Below are 15,229 nucleotides of genomic sequence, written 5' to 3'. Positions count from 1 at the left end.
AGCTGGGGCTTTAAGAAAATCACCAAGTGTCTTGAGACTCACGATAAAATCTCAAGTGTCAGCAATCATGGAACAAGTGAAGTGAATGGAAAATACCACAAGTATGTGCAAAAACTAGGTGATGGAAGTGGGGCTGGAAAGTCAAACTCCTGGAAATGTTCTGTGGGGGCATTTGAGGCCCATGTCACCTGTGTCTGGATGTGGCTCTGGGGCAGATGCTAGTTTAGACAGAGATGTTTGTTGGTCTGAAGAGCCGGGCAGAAGGATCCAGCCTGCAACTTCAGAGAGCAGTTTTGCCTTTGTGAACATTAGATTCAGCATTTTCTTTAATCTTTCCTTGTAGATAAGCATGAATGTGAACACAAGCATGCTGCACCAGGCCATCTTATCACAGGCTATCCCAGTTTCCCAAACTTCAGATCTTCCTCTTCCTTCAACCCTCTCTCAGCCCCCTTCTGGCATCTCAACTGGCTCTGGGTTTTCCCCAGTCCTATCCTGGAGGAAGGATCAGCAGAACTACATTGAAAATGGTAAGATGCTCGGAGACCACACTAACGGGGGTTATAGACAGATCCCTCCCCCTTTCTGTGCAGAGGGTGTGACTGGGAATTAGAAAGTACCAGTTGAGATTGATCTGGTTGAGAAGTTCCTGCTTTTAGCCATACATGTGGTCGAGACTGAACTGGAAGAGCACAGAAATCTGACGACGTTCGGGCACTGAACAAAGAGGGCACTTGCAGATTAAAAGTGCTGCTGCCAGACTTTCTCTGTCAGAAGTTGTTGACTCATCCATCATGTGATCTTACAATCTGGGTGCTGAATGTTAGTGGAACAGGAAATAATCAGGTAATAGGCTGGTTTGATGCGTCTGACTTTTCAAAAGTGCACACAGAGGAACCTTTTCCATGCTGAGGTGGGGCTCTGCACTTAAGGGAACAGGAAACCTTTAGGCAAACTGCAGCTGTAACATTACCTGTTTCACTCAGATCTTTTGCCCTATGTGATCTTTGAGGCCCTCTAAGACCTTTAGTTTTGAAAGGTTTGGCCAGAAGATCACATGGTGAACAAATAAAACATGAAATTAAGTGTATGTGGCTCCAGAAGATGAAGGGCTGAGCTGATCAAGCTGGACTTTGAACTTGTGGGTCTAGGGCATATTTTCAGTCAGGATGCTTAGGTCCCCTCTCTGCCTTTGTAGAGCAGAGGGCACAGAATCAGTGCATGGCCGGAAGGGAGGAGGCTGAGGGTATTACAGCTCACAGGGCAAAGTGGTCAACGATTCTGCTGACACTTAGGGGGAAGTGCCCCTGATTTCTTTGGAGAGAGGGTCAAGTGATAAGGCATTAAACCAGACGCTGAGAGCCCTGGGCTCTAATCCCAGCTCTGCCACTGATTTAATGGGTGGCCTTGGGCAAGTCACTTATCTTCTCTGTGCTTCAGTTGCCTCATCGGTAAAATGTGCGTAGTGATATCCCCGTGTTTTGTCATCCACCAACACGCTGAGTGTTGTTCTCCGGCAGGGAACTGAGGACCTGGCTTGTACATGCTGTATAATAAATTCCTTCCCCTTATCAGCCTCTTCTTTGCATTCGCACACCCTTTCCTGCTAAAGAAGCCAGACATCAGCAAACCAGAGTTTATCCTCTTGTAAACAAGTCGCCAAGGAAGGAAAGAAGGGGCAGTTGAGCTACAGGCCATAGGAGAAGGATGTTCCTGCAGTATCATCTCGATCCTTTTGAGTGGGGTGGACTGGGCTGCCTTGGCCAGCACAGGAATGGAAAGCTGTGTGCTGCCATGTGACAGTCCAGCGCTTTGGATTAATGCACACAGCTGGTTCTGCTGGACACTGCATGGTAGCTTCTGTCAGTATCACCGTGGCCTCTGCTAAAAAGCTGCCTCCTCACTCATGACTTAGAGATCCACAGTTGGGACCTGGCCCTGCCTCTCCTACAGGAGCTGGACGCTACTGAGGCCCACCTCTCCCCTGAGCCCAGCTGTGGAAGAACAGCACAGAACCCACTGTGCCCAGTTAGAGCACTGGCCTTTTCTGCCATAGTTCTGGTGTTTTGAAGTCAGCTTGGCTAGGAATGGTGGATGTTCGACACCTCTCAGGATCAGGCCCCAGCTGCCATTCATGCTTTGCATCACCCTCCTAGCTGTGAGCGGAACTCAGTGGGGCTGGTTTGCCCCGTAGAAAACAGATAGTGCCTTGGCTGGGCTTGCTGCACCCTCTGTAGGAGGATGAGAAAGCAGCTGGTGAATAGCACTCATAGGTGAGGGAGCTGGTTTCATGTGATGTATTTAAATGGCTGCCTTGGGCTAGAAGGATAAATGATTGGGGCTATCAGTCCTCATGCTTCAGGACACAAGCTGATCTGAGCAGAGGGATAAGGCAGGAACTGCTTCCCCCTTTTCCAGTGCTATGGAATTACAGGATCAGGCCTTATTTACACAGAGCATAAAACTCTATTGAGAGAACCAGGGATCAACATGGCTAAAATACGGACTTTGCTGGTGTGATTTGCCTGTGGGATGCGAGCTGGCCAGAACAGCCTGAAACCCATGTCATAGGCAGGGAGCAAGTCTAGAGGACACTCAAGCCAATTCTGATCCCATTTACACAAATATAAATCTAGAGTCAGCCTACTGTAATAGCGAAGTGACTCCAGATTTACACTGGACAAAGAATACCACTGATTCCCAGGGACTGACTGTATTTACACTAGTGCTAGAAGCTGGAGTAACGTGTTTAACTGTTTAGTGTTGCAGCTAACACTCTTTTATCCCCTTTATCAGCCCTGCATGGGAGTTTTTAATACCTCAGGTTAGTACTGTAGAGCTTGAAGTCTTGTCACAGGGAAATAATCTTTCCAAGGCCTGGATGTACCAGGCCAAGAACACATGGAGAGGGAAATTGCCTTTTATTCTTGTTCTTCCCTAACTGGAGCTGACTTTTAAACTCCTCCTAAACGTTAACCTTTCCCTGGGACTCTTACCCCAGAAATGGCTCTTCCTGGGAGCGATTTTAGACTCTCGCTGGGATATTTTTGGATCTCTTCATTTCTATTTTAGTACCAGCAAGAACCCACAACTAGTGCCCCTGGGACGCTTTCCTCTGGTTTGCCTGGGTCCACCCATCTCTCTGGCTTGATTTTTTTCCATTGAAACCAGACAGTCTTTACAGCTGACTGTTGTTTTTGTACTGCGATGCCATGGTGACCACCGGCAACAAGAAGTTCTGGACTTGAGATGCAGCTAGCCTGACCTCTCAGCAGCTGGAGCAGCACCAGGGTTTGTGGGGCTGGCAAGAGGATGGGGATAAGATTCCAGCACCCAGATCAGCTGGAGCTACTTATGTTCAGTGAGCGACTTTATGGGCCAAGTTCTCCCTGCTCCACTCCTCTCTGTCCTTTTCTTCCCCCTCTCATCAGCCAGAGTGAGGAAGCACTGTCCTAGTGGATCAGTGTCCTTGTCCCCAAAAACTGGTCAATAGCAGGGCCCTGGACTGAATGAATCACACACCCCCTCCCACCCAATCAGTTCTGGGAGCGCCTGCAGGGCAAGGAGATGCAGCTGCCCGTGCTAGACTCCAGGCTTAGACTCAAAGAGATGCCAAGGCCAGCTGGCACCATTGTGATTATCTAGTCTGACAACCTATGTCCCATAGGCCATGCAACTTCCCCCAAGGCTCCAAGACACCAGCACCAGGATTCACACACAAGTTTTCCAAAGGGGCTACAAAAAAAATGCAGCAAAGTTGGCGTGCCAATGGGTTTCATGGAGAAGTGACCTTCAGCCTGAACCGGATGGCCCATGTTCAGCCAGCAGTGACCGCACTTCAACATGGACTGGGCCCAACCTCTTTCTTAGGTTGGGGGGTAGATTAGAAGCGGCAAGACAGGCAGGGGATGTGGGGGAGCACTAGAGGAGCTAATCAACAGAGCTCACTGACACTGGAAGATGTTTGTCTTAACTGGGCCAGGGGCAAGAGGAAGGGGCAGCTGGAAATGTCCTCCACATCCAACCCATCATGCCAGGGGCTGTGTGTAAGCCAATGGGCTCTTGCATTGGCCTGTGCATCAAAAAGTGTGCCAGCCACAGAGCCCAGTCCCATTTTATTTCCTCAAAAGGACCCAAGGTCAGTATGTCAAATCAGCCCCTTCCTCCCTGAGCTGGGGTCTTCTGCAAGGGCCAGTCTACTCCCTGCAGGACTCACTCCAGAGGCTGGCTGCCTGGGAGTTGAGATGGGCATCTCTGTTCCCTTCTGTGGGATGACACACCACAGGCTGCCTCCCAGGAGAATCTGCTGCTCTTCATGCTAAAAGTGGGGCTAAGCCCAGCCCCCTTATGGGGTGGGCCCCCTCCCAAGGGAGGTCCCTCTATCCACATGCAGCTTGGCTGTTTCCTCACTTTGCTGGGCCTCAGTGATGATAGGTCACCTCTCTGGTCCTATTCCTCTTTGTGGCCTGCTTCATTCCAGCTTTTCTCAGGCATGAAGCACCCTCTCCAAACTGGGATGTCACCCACCCCTTGAGGCACACTCTCTGCTTGGGCTGGGGCCAGCTGTCTTTCTCAGGTGGCCTGGGAGGGATGGCACAGAGAGCCCAGCTACTGAATTCCCAAGGAACGTCTTGGCTTGGAGCGGATGGTTCAAACTTCCAGCACGAGTGTACGGAGGAAGGAGGCTGCAGCAGTGCATCCTATTGGGGAGAGCTGGGGACAGGAGATGGTAGCTAGTAAAGGGCCAGGACCACTCCCTAACTCTGTAGTACAGGTGAGGAGAGGAAGGGGGATCCGGCTGCCAGAAGCTGGGCTTGAACTTAGTAAAAGCCAGGGGCTCCTAGCTCAGGCTATGGGCTTCCTGTGGCAGCCAGGGGTATTTCCCTCTGGAAGATGGCAGTGGGTCAGAGCAGGGTGGGGGCATCCTGGTCTCTCCCCTTGCCCTGCCCCCTCCCCTCAGCCAGGAGGGATGCTGCTCTCTGCCTTGCTTGGGGGCTTTACTGGGAACAGGCTAAAGCATCTGTACATAACTTTTGTCTGGCTCTAACTCCGCTCCCTGCCCTGGGGGCTGCCGTGCTGCTCTGCCTTTCAGCACCATGCCAGGGCAATGCTGGCACCATTAGCCAGGGCTGCCTCTGCCTTTACCCTGAAGTGCTGGAAACTGGAAGCAGCAGTGCCTTCACCTACCAGGGAAGGTCTCCACTGACTGGCATCTCTGTCCCTTGCTGGGCACAAGCACCAGGTGGGGAGGGGGAGATGTCTGCACTGACTGGCATCTCTGTCCCTCTCTGGCCACAGAGACCAGGTGAATCACCACAGGGGATGCCCTGCTTTCCCGGACTGCCCTCTGTGGATTTCTGCACCACCCCTTGCCCTATGAAGAGGGCACAAGGGTAGATTTTTTTATTTGTGGTCCTCCAGCCTTACCGCCTGCCAGAGCCTCCCCCAGCCCTTGGAACAAAGAGCTTCCTTCTCAGATAAGGTTGATCTTTATTGGAGTGGTTGTGTGACACAGCAAAGCGGGATGTACCAACCCCCCAGCAGCTAAGACTAAGCAGCAGCGGGGGTAAAGGAGAAAAGCCACTAGAGGAAGGGAAGAAAAATACTTAGAACTTGTCAGCCATTGCTCCCCCTGCCCGAGGGAGGCCAATATCCTTAACCTCATTTTACAGATGGGGAAACTGAGGCACTGAGTGGCAGAGTTGGGAATATTGTGTCCCAGTCCAGGGTGCTCGTCCCTAGGCTGCACTGAGGGGTAGCCACTATTCACTTCAGAACCGACTGCCCCCATATACAATCAATCCAACCTCGTTACTTTGTCGTTTATACATTACAACTTCCCCTGGAGCCACCTCTGGGACCCGGTTATGCCTTTGAGCCGAATCTTCAGCAAGGCTCCGGTGCTGCCACCTCACTTGGCTTTCTCCATGCTTGATGCTTTTCAGAGAAGTCTGGTGTCATAAATAAATAGCTAAGGGTTAATGTTTCTTTTACCTGTAAAGGGTTAACAAAGGGGACCAAACACCTGACAAGAGGACCAATCAGAAAACCGGATTTTTTAAAAGCTTAAGGGAGGGAATTTGTGGGTCTTCTTTGTCTTGGGTCTGGGCATTGGTCTGCTCTCAGCTATGAGAAGCTTCTTTCTATCTTCTAAACTTCTGTTTCCAACTGTAAGTACAGGTAGAAAAACAATATAGGCTTCTATGTTGTTTGGGTGTATTACATGTTGTAACTTGCTGGAATGTTTAAATTGTACTCTTTTGAATAAGGTTGTTTATTCATTTTTCTTTTAAGCAATTGACTGTAATTGTCATCTTGATACAGAGAAATTGATGTCTTTTTCTTTCTTTTTTATATAAAGTTTCTTTTTAGAACTTGTTTAGTTTTCTCTCTGGGAGCTAAGGAACAAGGGGAGGGATTCTCTGTGTTTAGATCTACGGAGGAAAGCTCTGCAGCACCAGGGAATTGGGGGAGGGAAAGAAGAGAGAATCATTTCTGTTTCCTGTATTTGGGTTTGTCTCTTTGTGGAATAGAGGAGATATGCTCTTGTATGTGATGTAAGAGATTGCATCAATACTCTCAGGTTAGCCCAGAGAGGAAAGTCTGGGTGGGAGAGGGAGGGGAAGGGAAGTGGAGATTTCCCTTGCCAGTAAGACGAGATGCTTCGTGGTCGTGGGGTCCCTCCAGGGAAAGTTTGGGGGGACCAGAGCGAGGCAGGCGCTGTAATTCCTGTCTGGTGGCAGCGAGATAAAATCCAAGCTGGTAATTAAGCTTGAAGATTCATGCTAAGCACCCAGATTTTGGACGCTAAGGTCCAGATTGGGGAGTTAGGCTTATGATATCTGGTCAGTTTCACGGAGCATGGAATAGAGCCGGTAGCCCCAGTGGGCGCTAGAATACCTCCCCCCTTCACCCCTGCTCATCATGGCCTTTTGCAGGGTTGTATTCATTAGTTATTAGGCCCCCTCCAAGGGAGGTAAAGGCTAGTACAGGGGAGGAAAATGAGCGGTTAAATGACTTGCACCAGATTGCCCAATAGGTTAGTGTCAGAGCCGGGAGCAGAACCCAGGAGCCTCCCGCTCCCTGCTCGACCTATTAGACCCCACTCCTTGAGAGCAGAACCCAGGAGTCCGGACTTCCAGTCCCCCTCTCTAATCTCTAGATCACACACACCTGGGAACAGCCCAGGAGTTCTGATTTCCAGTCACCACTCCAACGCTAACCAGTAGCCTTTCCTGCCCAGAGATTAACAGACCCACCAACCCTGGCGCCTACTGCCCTGCTCTAACCACGGACCCACAGTCTCCCCCACCCCCAACCAGGAATCACTAGACCTACCAGCCCTGCCCCCAACCCCTCTGCTGTACCCATGGACACCACCTCTGTGGGGCTGGCCCAGGCCGGCGGCAGGGACCCTGCCCCACAAAGGGTTAAGAGCCAGCGCCCAGCGCACTCCCCTCAGCCAGTTATCCGAAGGGCCCCAAGCAGCCCGCGATTTCTCTCAGCTCCGCGCCCCCTCTCGCCCCTTCCCCAGTGTGGACGCCGGGCGCGGGCCTGCGGGCATCGCTCTAGGAAAGGCAGGAAATAAACCTCCAGCCGGGCCCGAGGGAGCTGGGGGATCCGATCCTGCCACTGCAGCTTCGGGGGCGCACTGGGATCCCGGGGCAGCCGGGCAGCGCTTTTCCTGCTGCCCGCGGCGCTATTTTCTGCGCTCCCCGCTCAGCACATCCCCCCACCCTTTGCCTGGGGAGTTTTCCCCGCGGCCCCGCCAAGGTTTCAGCGTGAATCTGCCCCCCGCTCCCGCCCGGTACTTCCGTCCTCGGGCGCCCCGAGGCGCTGGCAGCAATTCCAGCAGGAGCCCAGGGCGCACAGCCGGGACCGCTGCTCTTGCAGACCCAGCCGCTGTGGGGTGGCGGCGGGGGTGTTTCCGCCCCTATGACGGAGCGAGATGAACGAGGAGGAGAATCCGGGACCCCCCTCCCCAGCACAAAGCGGCGGGGCTGGGGTAACCGGCCCCGGCCCAGGAGAGCCCGGAGCCGGCCGGACCTTCGCTTTGATCTGCGCGGAGTTTGCGCCTGGTTCAAACCCAGGGGGCGGGGAGGAAAGAGCCGGGCGGGCTGAAAAGGGGAGCGAGGCAGACAGAGCGAGGAAGGGAAGGCCGGAGGCCGGGCTTCGGGCTGAGGCTTCTCCCACCCCAGTGCCATCGCCGGAGGGGCTCTGCCCTGGGTCCCCCCGCGGGGGCCATGGCCGCGGCCCAGGAGATGATCGAGCTGAAGAACCTAGAGCTGGAGAAGCGGATCGACCTGACCCGCGAGCCCCGAGGCACCCCGGAGCGCCCTGTGCGCCTGGAGCGCACCAACGCCCTGCGCATCACGCCCGGCAAAGTGCCCGAGCTCCTGAGCCGTGTGCGGCAGATCCGGCTGCTGGGCGGGCAGAGCGACCCCCGGCTGACGGGCCAGCTGGGCGAGGGCCACGCCTTCCGGCCCTGCACCCGCGGCCAGCAGACCTGGTGCGACCTGTGCGGAGATTTCGTCTGGGGGGGGCCTCGGAAGAGCCTACAGTGCGCCCGTGAGTACTGCAGCGGGGGCTCGGGGCAGCGGGGATCGCCTGCAGGGGGGCGCAGGCAGCCGGACTGGCCCAGACTGGGTTCTTGGCCCCTTCTTGGTAACCCAGCAGAGGGAACCCGCCCGCCTGGTACTGCTCTGAGGCCCATTGATCTGGGTGGGCTTTCGGCAGAGGCATTTGCCCTGCCCAGGCTAGAAAGTCTCAGCCTGGCACCTTTCCCTGCAGACAGGCCAGAGGCATCTGGGGGCTGAGAGGAGAGCCCTGCCCCTTCTGGTGGAGAGGGCTGCAGCCATGGTCTTGTCAGCTGCTCAGGCTGCCCTCCAGCCAAAGCCGGCAGAGCAGGAGCCAGGAGAGGAAGTGAGGGGCAGGAACCAGGGGTCTACAGCTTCTTCCTTCCCAGAGTTCAGGCAGTGGCTCAGGGCACAGGCCTTCTGCCCCAACCCACCCAGGGGGTCCTCTTGTGGTCTGAGAGAGGGCAGGAGACTCCCTTTCCTCCTCTGTTCTCTCCCTGGCTCTCTTCTCTGGTTGCCAGGATGGTGGGACCCTTCGTCTCCCGTTCTCCAGCCAGGGACAGCATAGTGCCCAGCGCATGGCTCCGCTAGATAAAGAATCTGTGCCAGGCCATGCATCATCTCGTATCTGCATCGCTGCTAGGTCACATGGGGCAGCCATGTGAGGGCCCTGTGGGCTGGTGTGAGCAGCCCAGTTCTGGGACACTCACCTCTCTCTAGACCTCTTTCTGCCTGGGATGAACTCAGGGCTCAGCTCTTCAAACCTATAAGAATGGCCATACTGGGTCAGATCAATGATTCATCTAGCCCAGTATCCTGCCTCTGGCAGTGCCAGGTGCTTCAGAGGGAACGAACGGAACAGGGTGATTATTGACTCAGTCCTGTCCCCTCAGAGGCCAGCACTTTGTTGCCTCCCCCAGTCCGGCTCAACAGCTCTGTTGGGGCAGCGTGCCGCGGGGGGTGCTCTGACAGTCACCGGGAGGTCTGCTGGTCCCACGGCTCTGGTAGACCTCCCGCAGGCATGCCTGCAAGAGGTCCACCAAAGCCGCTGGACCAGCGGACCCTCCACAGGCAAGCCTGCGGGAGGTCCACTGGAGCCGCAGGACCGGCGACCGGCAGAGAGCCCCCCGTGGTATGCCACCGTGCTTGGGGCGGTGAAATGTCTAGAGACGCCCCTGCCTGGCCCCATTTCCAGGCTGATGAAGTTTGGGATTGTCATGCACAGTGAACACTCGGTTCTGCGGAGCAATGCTTACTGCTATGGGTCATTCTGTAGTGTTATCGCACCCAGGCCTGGAGACCTGGCCAAGTCACCCTATCATCTCAACGGACTCCCCCTGCTGGTGACTTCACAATGGTGCACAGAGGAAATTAGCCATGTGAAGACTTCAGAGCCCCCAGGACTCAGAGCCAGCTCAGGGCCTGTGAGAATGGTGATGCTGTGGGTATGTGGAACGCCCCCACACACGTGGCATTGGGGTCTGCCTGCATGGTGCGAAATCTGCCTTGGGACACCATCTCACAGTGGTGCTTCACCCAACCCTCAGGAGCTCCCAGTCTTCCCCTGGCCCCCTGGGGAGCCCTGTGAATGTGTGTGTGTGGGTGGGGGGCACTTTGGGGAAGGGGTAATGGTTCCCTATGCTGATCTCCAGTTGCCTTCACCTGACCAGCACTCAGCACAGTGGGGAGAGAACCACAGCCAGCCCCTGTGGATGAGGAGACAGTGAAAGCTGTTTAAAGGTGTTTAAACCCCAGCCCCTGGCACTGTGGGGTCTGGAGTTCCCAGCAGATGCACAGCAGGTGCATCCCTGTGCTGCATCCCCTGCCAGCCAGGTGCAGCTGTCAGTAAGAATCAGAGGGCTTGTTTGCCTGCCTGCTTGCCCGCCTGCCCTCCCCCTGCCAATCACAGGAAGTGTGTGTGTGGAAGGAAGCCCTGGGGTTAACGGACTCTCTACCTCAATCTGTTTGCTATGCTGTGCTGGCACTAGGCAGGCGTGGGTGCAGGCCCCAGTGGCACAGATAGACCAAGGCTCTCCTCCAGCCATAGTATGTCAAGCTGGGATCTCTTCTGATCCTGCAAGCCAGGCAAAGCTGGACTGGATGAGAGGCACTCTTGGGGAAAGCCAAGGTGCTGCAGGAAGGGGGTGCCCTTCCCTCTAGGTCAGGGGAGAGAGTTCTGCTGCCAGAACCTGATTCCCTGCCTGTTTGCGGGCATTAAAGATGGTGGGGCACTGTCTGCAAAACTGGCGGTATTAACCTTAAGGGCTTGGCCAGGTCCCTCCTTGGGCGATGTTACGATCTGCCTCCTCTGAATCCCTCTTCAGTCTCCTCCATTTCCATCCAAAGGCTTGGGTGGCATCGCTGTGTGGTGTCGAATAGCTGATGTGTGCTGCCTCTGAGGCAGCTGCATTTCAGTGATGTGCGGCTGTGTAGTAGGGAGATCTCTCTGGGGGGACAGTAACACTGAGGCAGGGCCGACTCGCCCAGCCTGGGACAGGGAGGGAATGGAACCATTTGCTATCTCCCAAATTCCTCCTCCTGCTAGAAGAGGCAGGGACTGGTGGGGCCCATTCCTGGGGAGCAGGGGAGGCAGCAGGCCTGGCTCAGGCTGGCTGAGGGGTGCAGAATGGCAGTGGGGTGTTTGTATGGATTAGGAGAGTTGGCAGAGGCAAGGAGTGTCTCTGGAGTGGCTGGGCACTGAGGCTGGGCATGGCAACAGGCACCGAGAATGACGAGTGGGGAGCCATGCTGGCGCGCACTGTGATGTGATTGCTGGAGATGGTAGGCATGGAGGCAAGCAGGGCCCCTGAGGAGTCAGGACATGGACCTGACAGCCCAGTGGTGAGTGCACGGAGCCCTGCAAGGGCCGTAATATGGGGCAATGGGGTGGTGGTAACTGGCGCCCTTAGAGACAGTATCAGCCAAATGGTTTGGGCCCATGCTCAGGAACACCCATCCTGCCCCTGTTGAGCAGGGAGAAATGTATAGGGCAGAACAGAATATTTTAGAGATGGAAATAATAGGAGGCAGAAGTGTCCCATGCCAAAGGACAGGGAGTCCCCACCCACCCCGACAGATTGACACCCCCAGCTGCCAACCTGCTTTGCTTGCTATTTAGTGTGATTTCTCTTCCACCTCTGCCTCCACTTCCCCAGGGACATCTGGGTCTCCATTCACTGCCAGCAAAGCCCAGGCAGGTGACCAATGGGCTGCTGGGGTCCTGGCAGCCCTAGAGCTGGAGCCACCGAGGTTTCTGAGGGCCGGGGCTCTGGGGTAGCCTTGTAGTGACAAGTTTCCAGGCTCCCTACCCTAAAGCTGGGAGCTTAAAAGCACTGGGAGCCTCAGCTCTAGCCAGGACTTGACACCTGGCTCTGCCACAGAAAGCAGGGAAGTCCTGAGACGGGCCTCCAGGCTCTGTGGCTCTACAGCAGCCCTGCCATGTGTGTTGCCCCAGGGTTGGGCATTCTGGGCTTGCAGGATCCCAGGCCAGCTGGCTCCCTGTGGTGCCCGACTTCCCAGTGGAAGAGGCTTCAGTGGCTATTGTGGTCGATATTTCCCTGTGTAGATCAGCCCTGAGATTTGCCATGATCCTTTCTGGACCAAAGGAGAAGCCAGAACTTTTGGTTTGTTTTTAACCCTGGAAAAAGGGCAGGGGGTGGAATTTTCCTGGGAAGAAGGAGGAAGCTGAAACCTTTGCTTGTGTGACCCTGCCATGAGGGGATGGGGAGATCTGCCTGGCCCTGATTCTGGGCCAGAGACAGCTGATCTGAGTCTTCCTTTCCCTTCTTGCTTTTCTGGGTCCCTTTGGCCCAGCGACCCTGCTCCCACAATCTGCTTTGCTCGCAGCTGTCACCTTACCCTGATCCCTGTGCTCTGCGCCTCTGACCCCCCAGAGGATGGGACATGGGAATGCTTTCAGCATCTCCCCTGAGGCAGTCTGCTTCTTCCTGCCCCATCCGCGGCTGCTCTAGTGTCAGGAGAGCTGCTTACCCAGAGGGACAGGCAGACAAGGCTGTAACTGAACAGCATGAAGGCCAGTGTGGCAAAGCTCTTCTGATTGTAATTAACCTATCACTGAGAGCATCTATCAGTTACAGATTAAACTCTTTGACTCCCACCCCGCTGAATGCAGCTGCCTCTGGGGTGGAATGCAGCAGCTGTTTAACAGCACACAGCAACCCTGGGACAGGAAGCAAAACTGTGTCCAACTGAAACTGCAGGGGGAGGCCAGGTCAGCAGAATTTAATGATCAATGTTGCACTTCAGCCCAAACTTGGCATTAACATACAATAATTCTTGTGAAAAGAATAATAATAATACTTAGCACTTCTATAAATGCCAAGGGACTGTGACTGGCCACAAGGGGTCAGTACTGCACCGAGGTCAATACTAAATCAGAGAAGACACGAGAAGTCATTCTTCCGCTCTACTCTGCGCTGGTTAGGCCTCAACTGGAGTATTGTGTCCAGTTCTGGGCACCGCATTTCAAGAAAGATGTGGAGAAATTGGAGAGGGTCCAGAGAAGAGCAACAAGAATGATTAAAGGTCTTGAGAACATGACCTATGAAGGAAGGCTGAAAGAATTGGGTTTATTTAGTTTGGAAAAGAGAAGACTGAGAGGGGACATGATAGCAGTTTTCAGGTATCTAAAAGGGTGTCATCAGGAGGAGGGAGAAAACTTGTTCACCTTAGCCTCTAATGATAGAACAAGAAGCAATGGGCTTAAACTGCAGCAAGGGAGATTTAGGTTGGACATTAGGAAAAAGTTCCTAACTGTCAGGGTAGTTAAACACTGGAATAAATTGCCTAGGGAGGTTGTGGAATCTCCATCTCTGGAGATATTTAAGAGTAGGTTAGATAAATGTCTATCAGGGATGGTCTAGACAGTATTTGGTCCTGCCATGAGGGGAGGGGAGGGGACTGGACTTGATGACCTCTCGAGGTCCCTTCCAGTCCTAGAGTCTGAGTCTATGAGTCTATAAGAGGATGCCCCCTACTGATCGACCAACACCACTTCCTGAAGCACACTGTGCCCTACCACCACACTGGGACATTGGGACTTACTTCCTGCAGCACAGCCCTGGGGCAGTGACTGCCAGGGGACAGCACCCCCTACTGAGTTACCAATCCCACTTTCTGCATTCCCTGGTTCAGTTCCATGCAAGCACTCACCAGGCTTATATGTGAGATCTAATGAGACCACAGTTCAATGAGGGCCAGCTACAGAGCCTGTTAGACGTGGTGCCCGGTTGTGAGCAGGCTTGGCAGGATCTGATTTTTATTGTCAATGTTGATAAATGTCAATTTCACTACAAACCCAAATATTTCAGTCAGTAATAATCCAAATGTACCAATATAAGGAAAATGCTGCTTGAGAACTCATTAGAGTTTGATTGAAGGGCAGTTACTTTGTGCATTTTGACAGGTGATGTCAATGTTGTGTTTAGTGGTTATAAAGCGTTACCTTTTGGAATCTCAGTGTTTGTTCTCAGTACACAATTGTCTCACACACACCCCCTCCCAGCAATTTCCAGCAACTGTGAAAATTGAAATGAATAAAAATCTAAAAAATAGTTAAAAATAAATCTTGAGATTCTCCATCAAAATGATAAAAAAAGTAACAATTTAATTCTGCCAGGCCTAATTATAAGCTATGACCATCCCAGCAACCCCTGCCTCCAAACATGGCCGTTATTTGCAGCGGGTGTCTGAGATAAGTGGACTGCGGCATTGTAAAATCTATGGAGCTAATCCTCTGCTTCCTTACTGGTGTGACTCGGAGTAACTCCAGTGGAATCAGACTGGTGTCAAAGAATTGGATTCGGTGTCCTGCTGTGCTGCAGAGATAACCACTAGAGAGAGCCAGAGCCCTATTAAAAGTCTTAGTTCCCCTCTAAAAAGAACAGCTGCGAATCCATGGAAGACTTGAGAGGAACTTTCCATGGAGAATTAAGTGTGATGGTTCTGCTTGTGCAGCTAAATCCTGCTCTCCAAAGCTGCGGTATGGGGCCTCTTTCTCCTGCGGCTTGCAGGGCCAGTAGTTGGAAAGGCTGGGTTGGAAATCACCATGGATTTGCTTCCTAAAGAGCCGCCTGGCTGCAAGCAGGGAACAGGGCAGCCTGGGACTCACTGGGCTAGTTAGAAGCTGACTAGGCATTCAAGTGTCTCAGCAAAATGGAAGTTTGGCTTCTCTCTCGGTGGAAGGAAGCTCACATGTTGGATGTAGACACTGGGATTGTTCTGATGTCCCAGTCGCAGGGGGAGGCCCTTGAGTTGCCTGAACCCACTGTCAACACCTATCACAATTATATCCTGAGTCTTGTAACATGTGGTGGCTTTTGTCTCTATGGGTTACATGAAAATCTCCAAGTTCATTTTCTTCTGAAGTCGCTGTCTAGCCCGTGTGCTCACAGAGAGAACAGCTTGAAAGCATGGCAAAGGCTCAGAAGCCAGAAGGCAAATAAGCACTCAAAATGTATTAGTTTGTCATGGTTTTTTAAGCCAGTCCTATGACTTTTTCAGAGGCCTGATGCGATTTCATTTTTTTATTTTTTTGGTGTCTGTCTGTGTGTGGTGGGGGGGTGGACGGGACTCCTGGCATTGCAGATACTGCAAAGAGAACAGAAGTGCCATGCTCTTCTCTCCCTCTGTCT

The 15,229-nt window shown here is 53.4% G+C and overlaps 1 protein-coding gene across 1 annotated transcript in view; it reads left to right on the top strand.

Annotated features, from left to right (window-relative positions):
- The first annotated feature begins 7,905 nt into the window (after positions 1–7,905).
- Positions 7,906–15,229, top strand: part of RASSF1 (Ras association domain family member 1) — a 29,906-nt gene continuing 22,582 nt past the window's right edge. The window contains exon 1 of the mRNA XM_032799312.2: positions 7,906–8,568. Within this exon, the coding sequence (XP_032655203.1) occupies positions 8,244–8,568 (325 nt within the window). The 5' untranslated portion in view covers positions 7,906–8,243. The remainder of the gene's footprint in view (positions 8,569–15,229) is intronic.

This window comes from Chelonoidis abingdonii, chromosome 16 (genome assembly GCF_003597395.2).
Source record: "Chelonoidis abingdonii isolate Lonesome George chromosome 16, CheloAbing_2.0, whole genome shotgun sequence".
In the NCBI taxonomy this organism is placed as follows: domain Eukaryota; kingdom Metazoa; phylum Chordata; order Testudines; family Testudinidae; genus Chelonoidis; species Chelonoidis abingdonii.
The sequence above is the reverse complement of the archived record's forward strand: the minus strand, read 5'-3'. Positions and strand labels throughout refer to the sequence as shown.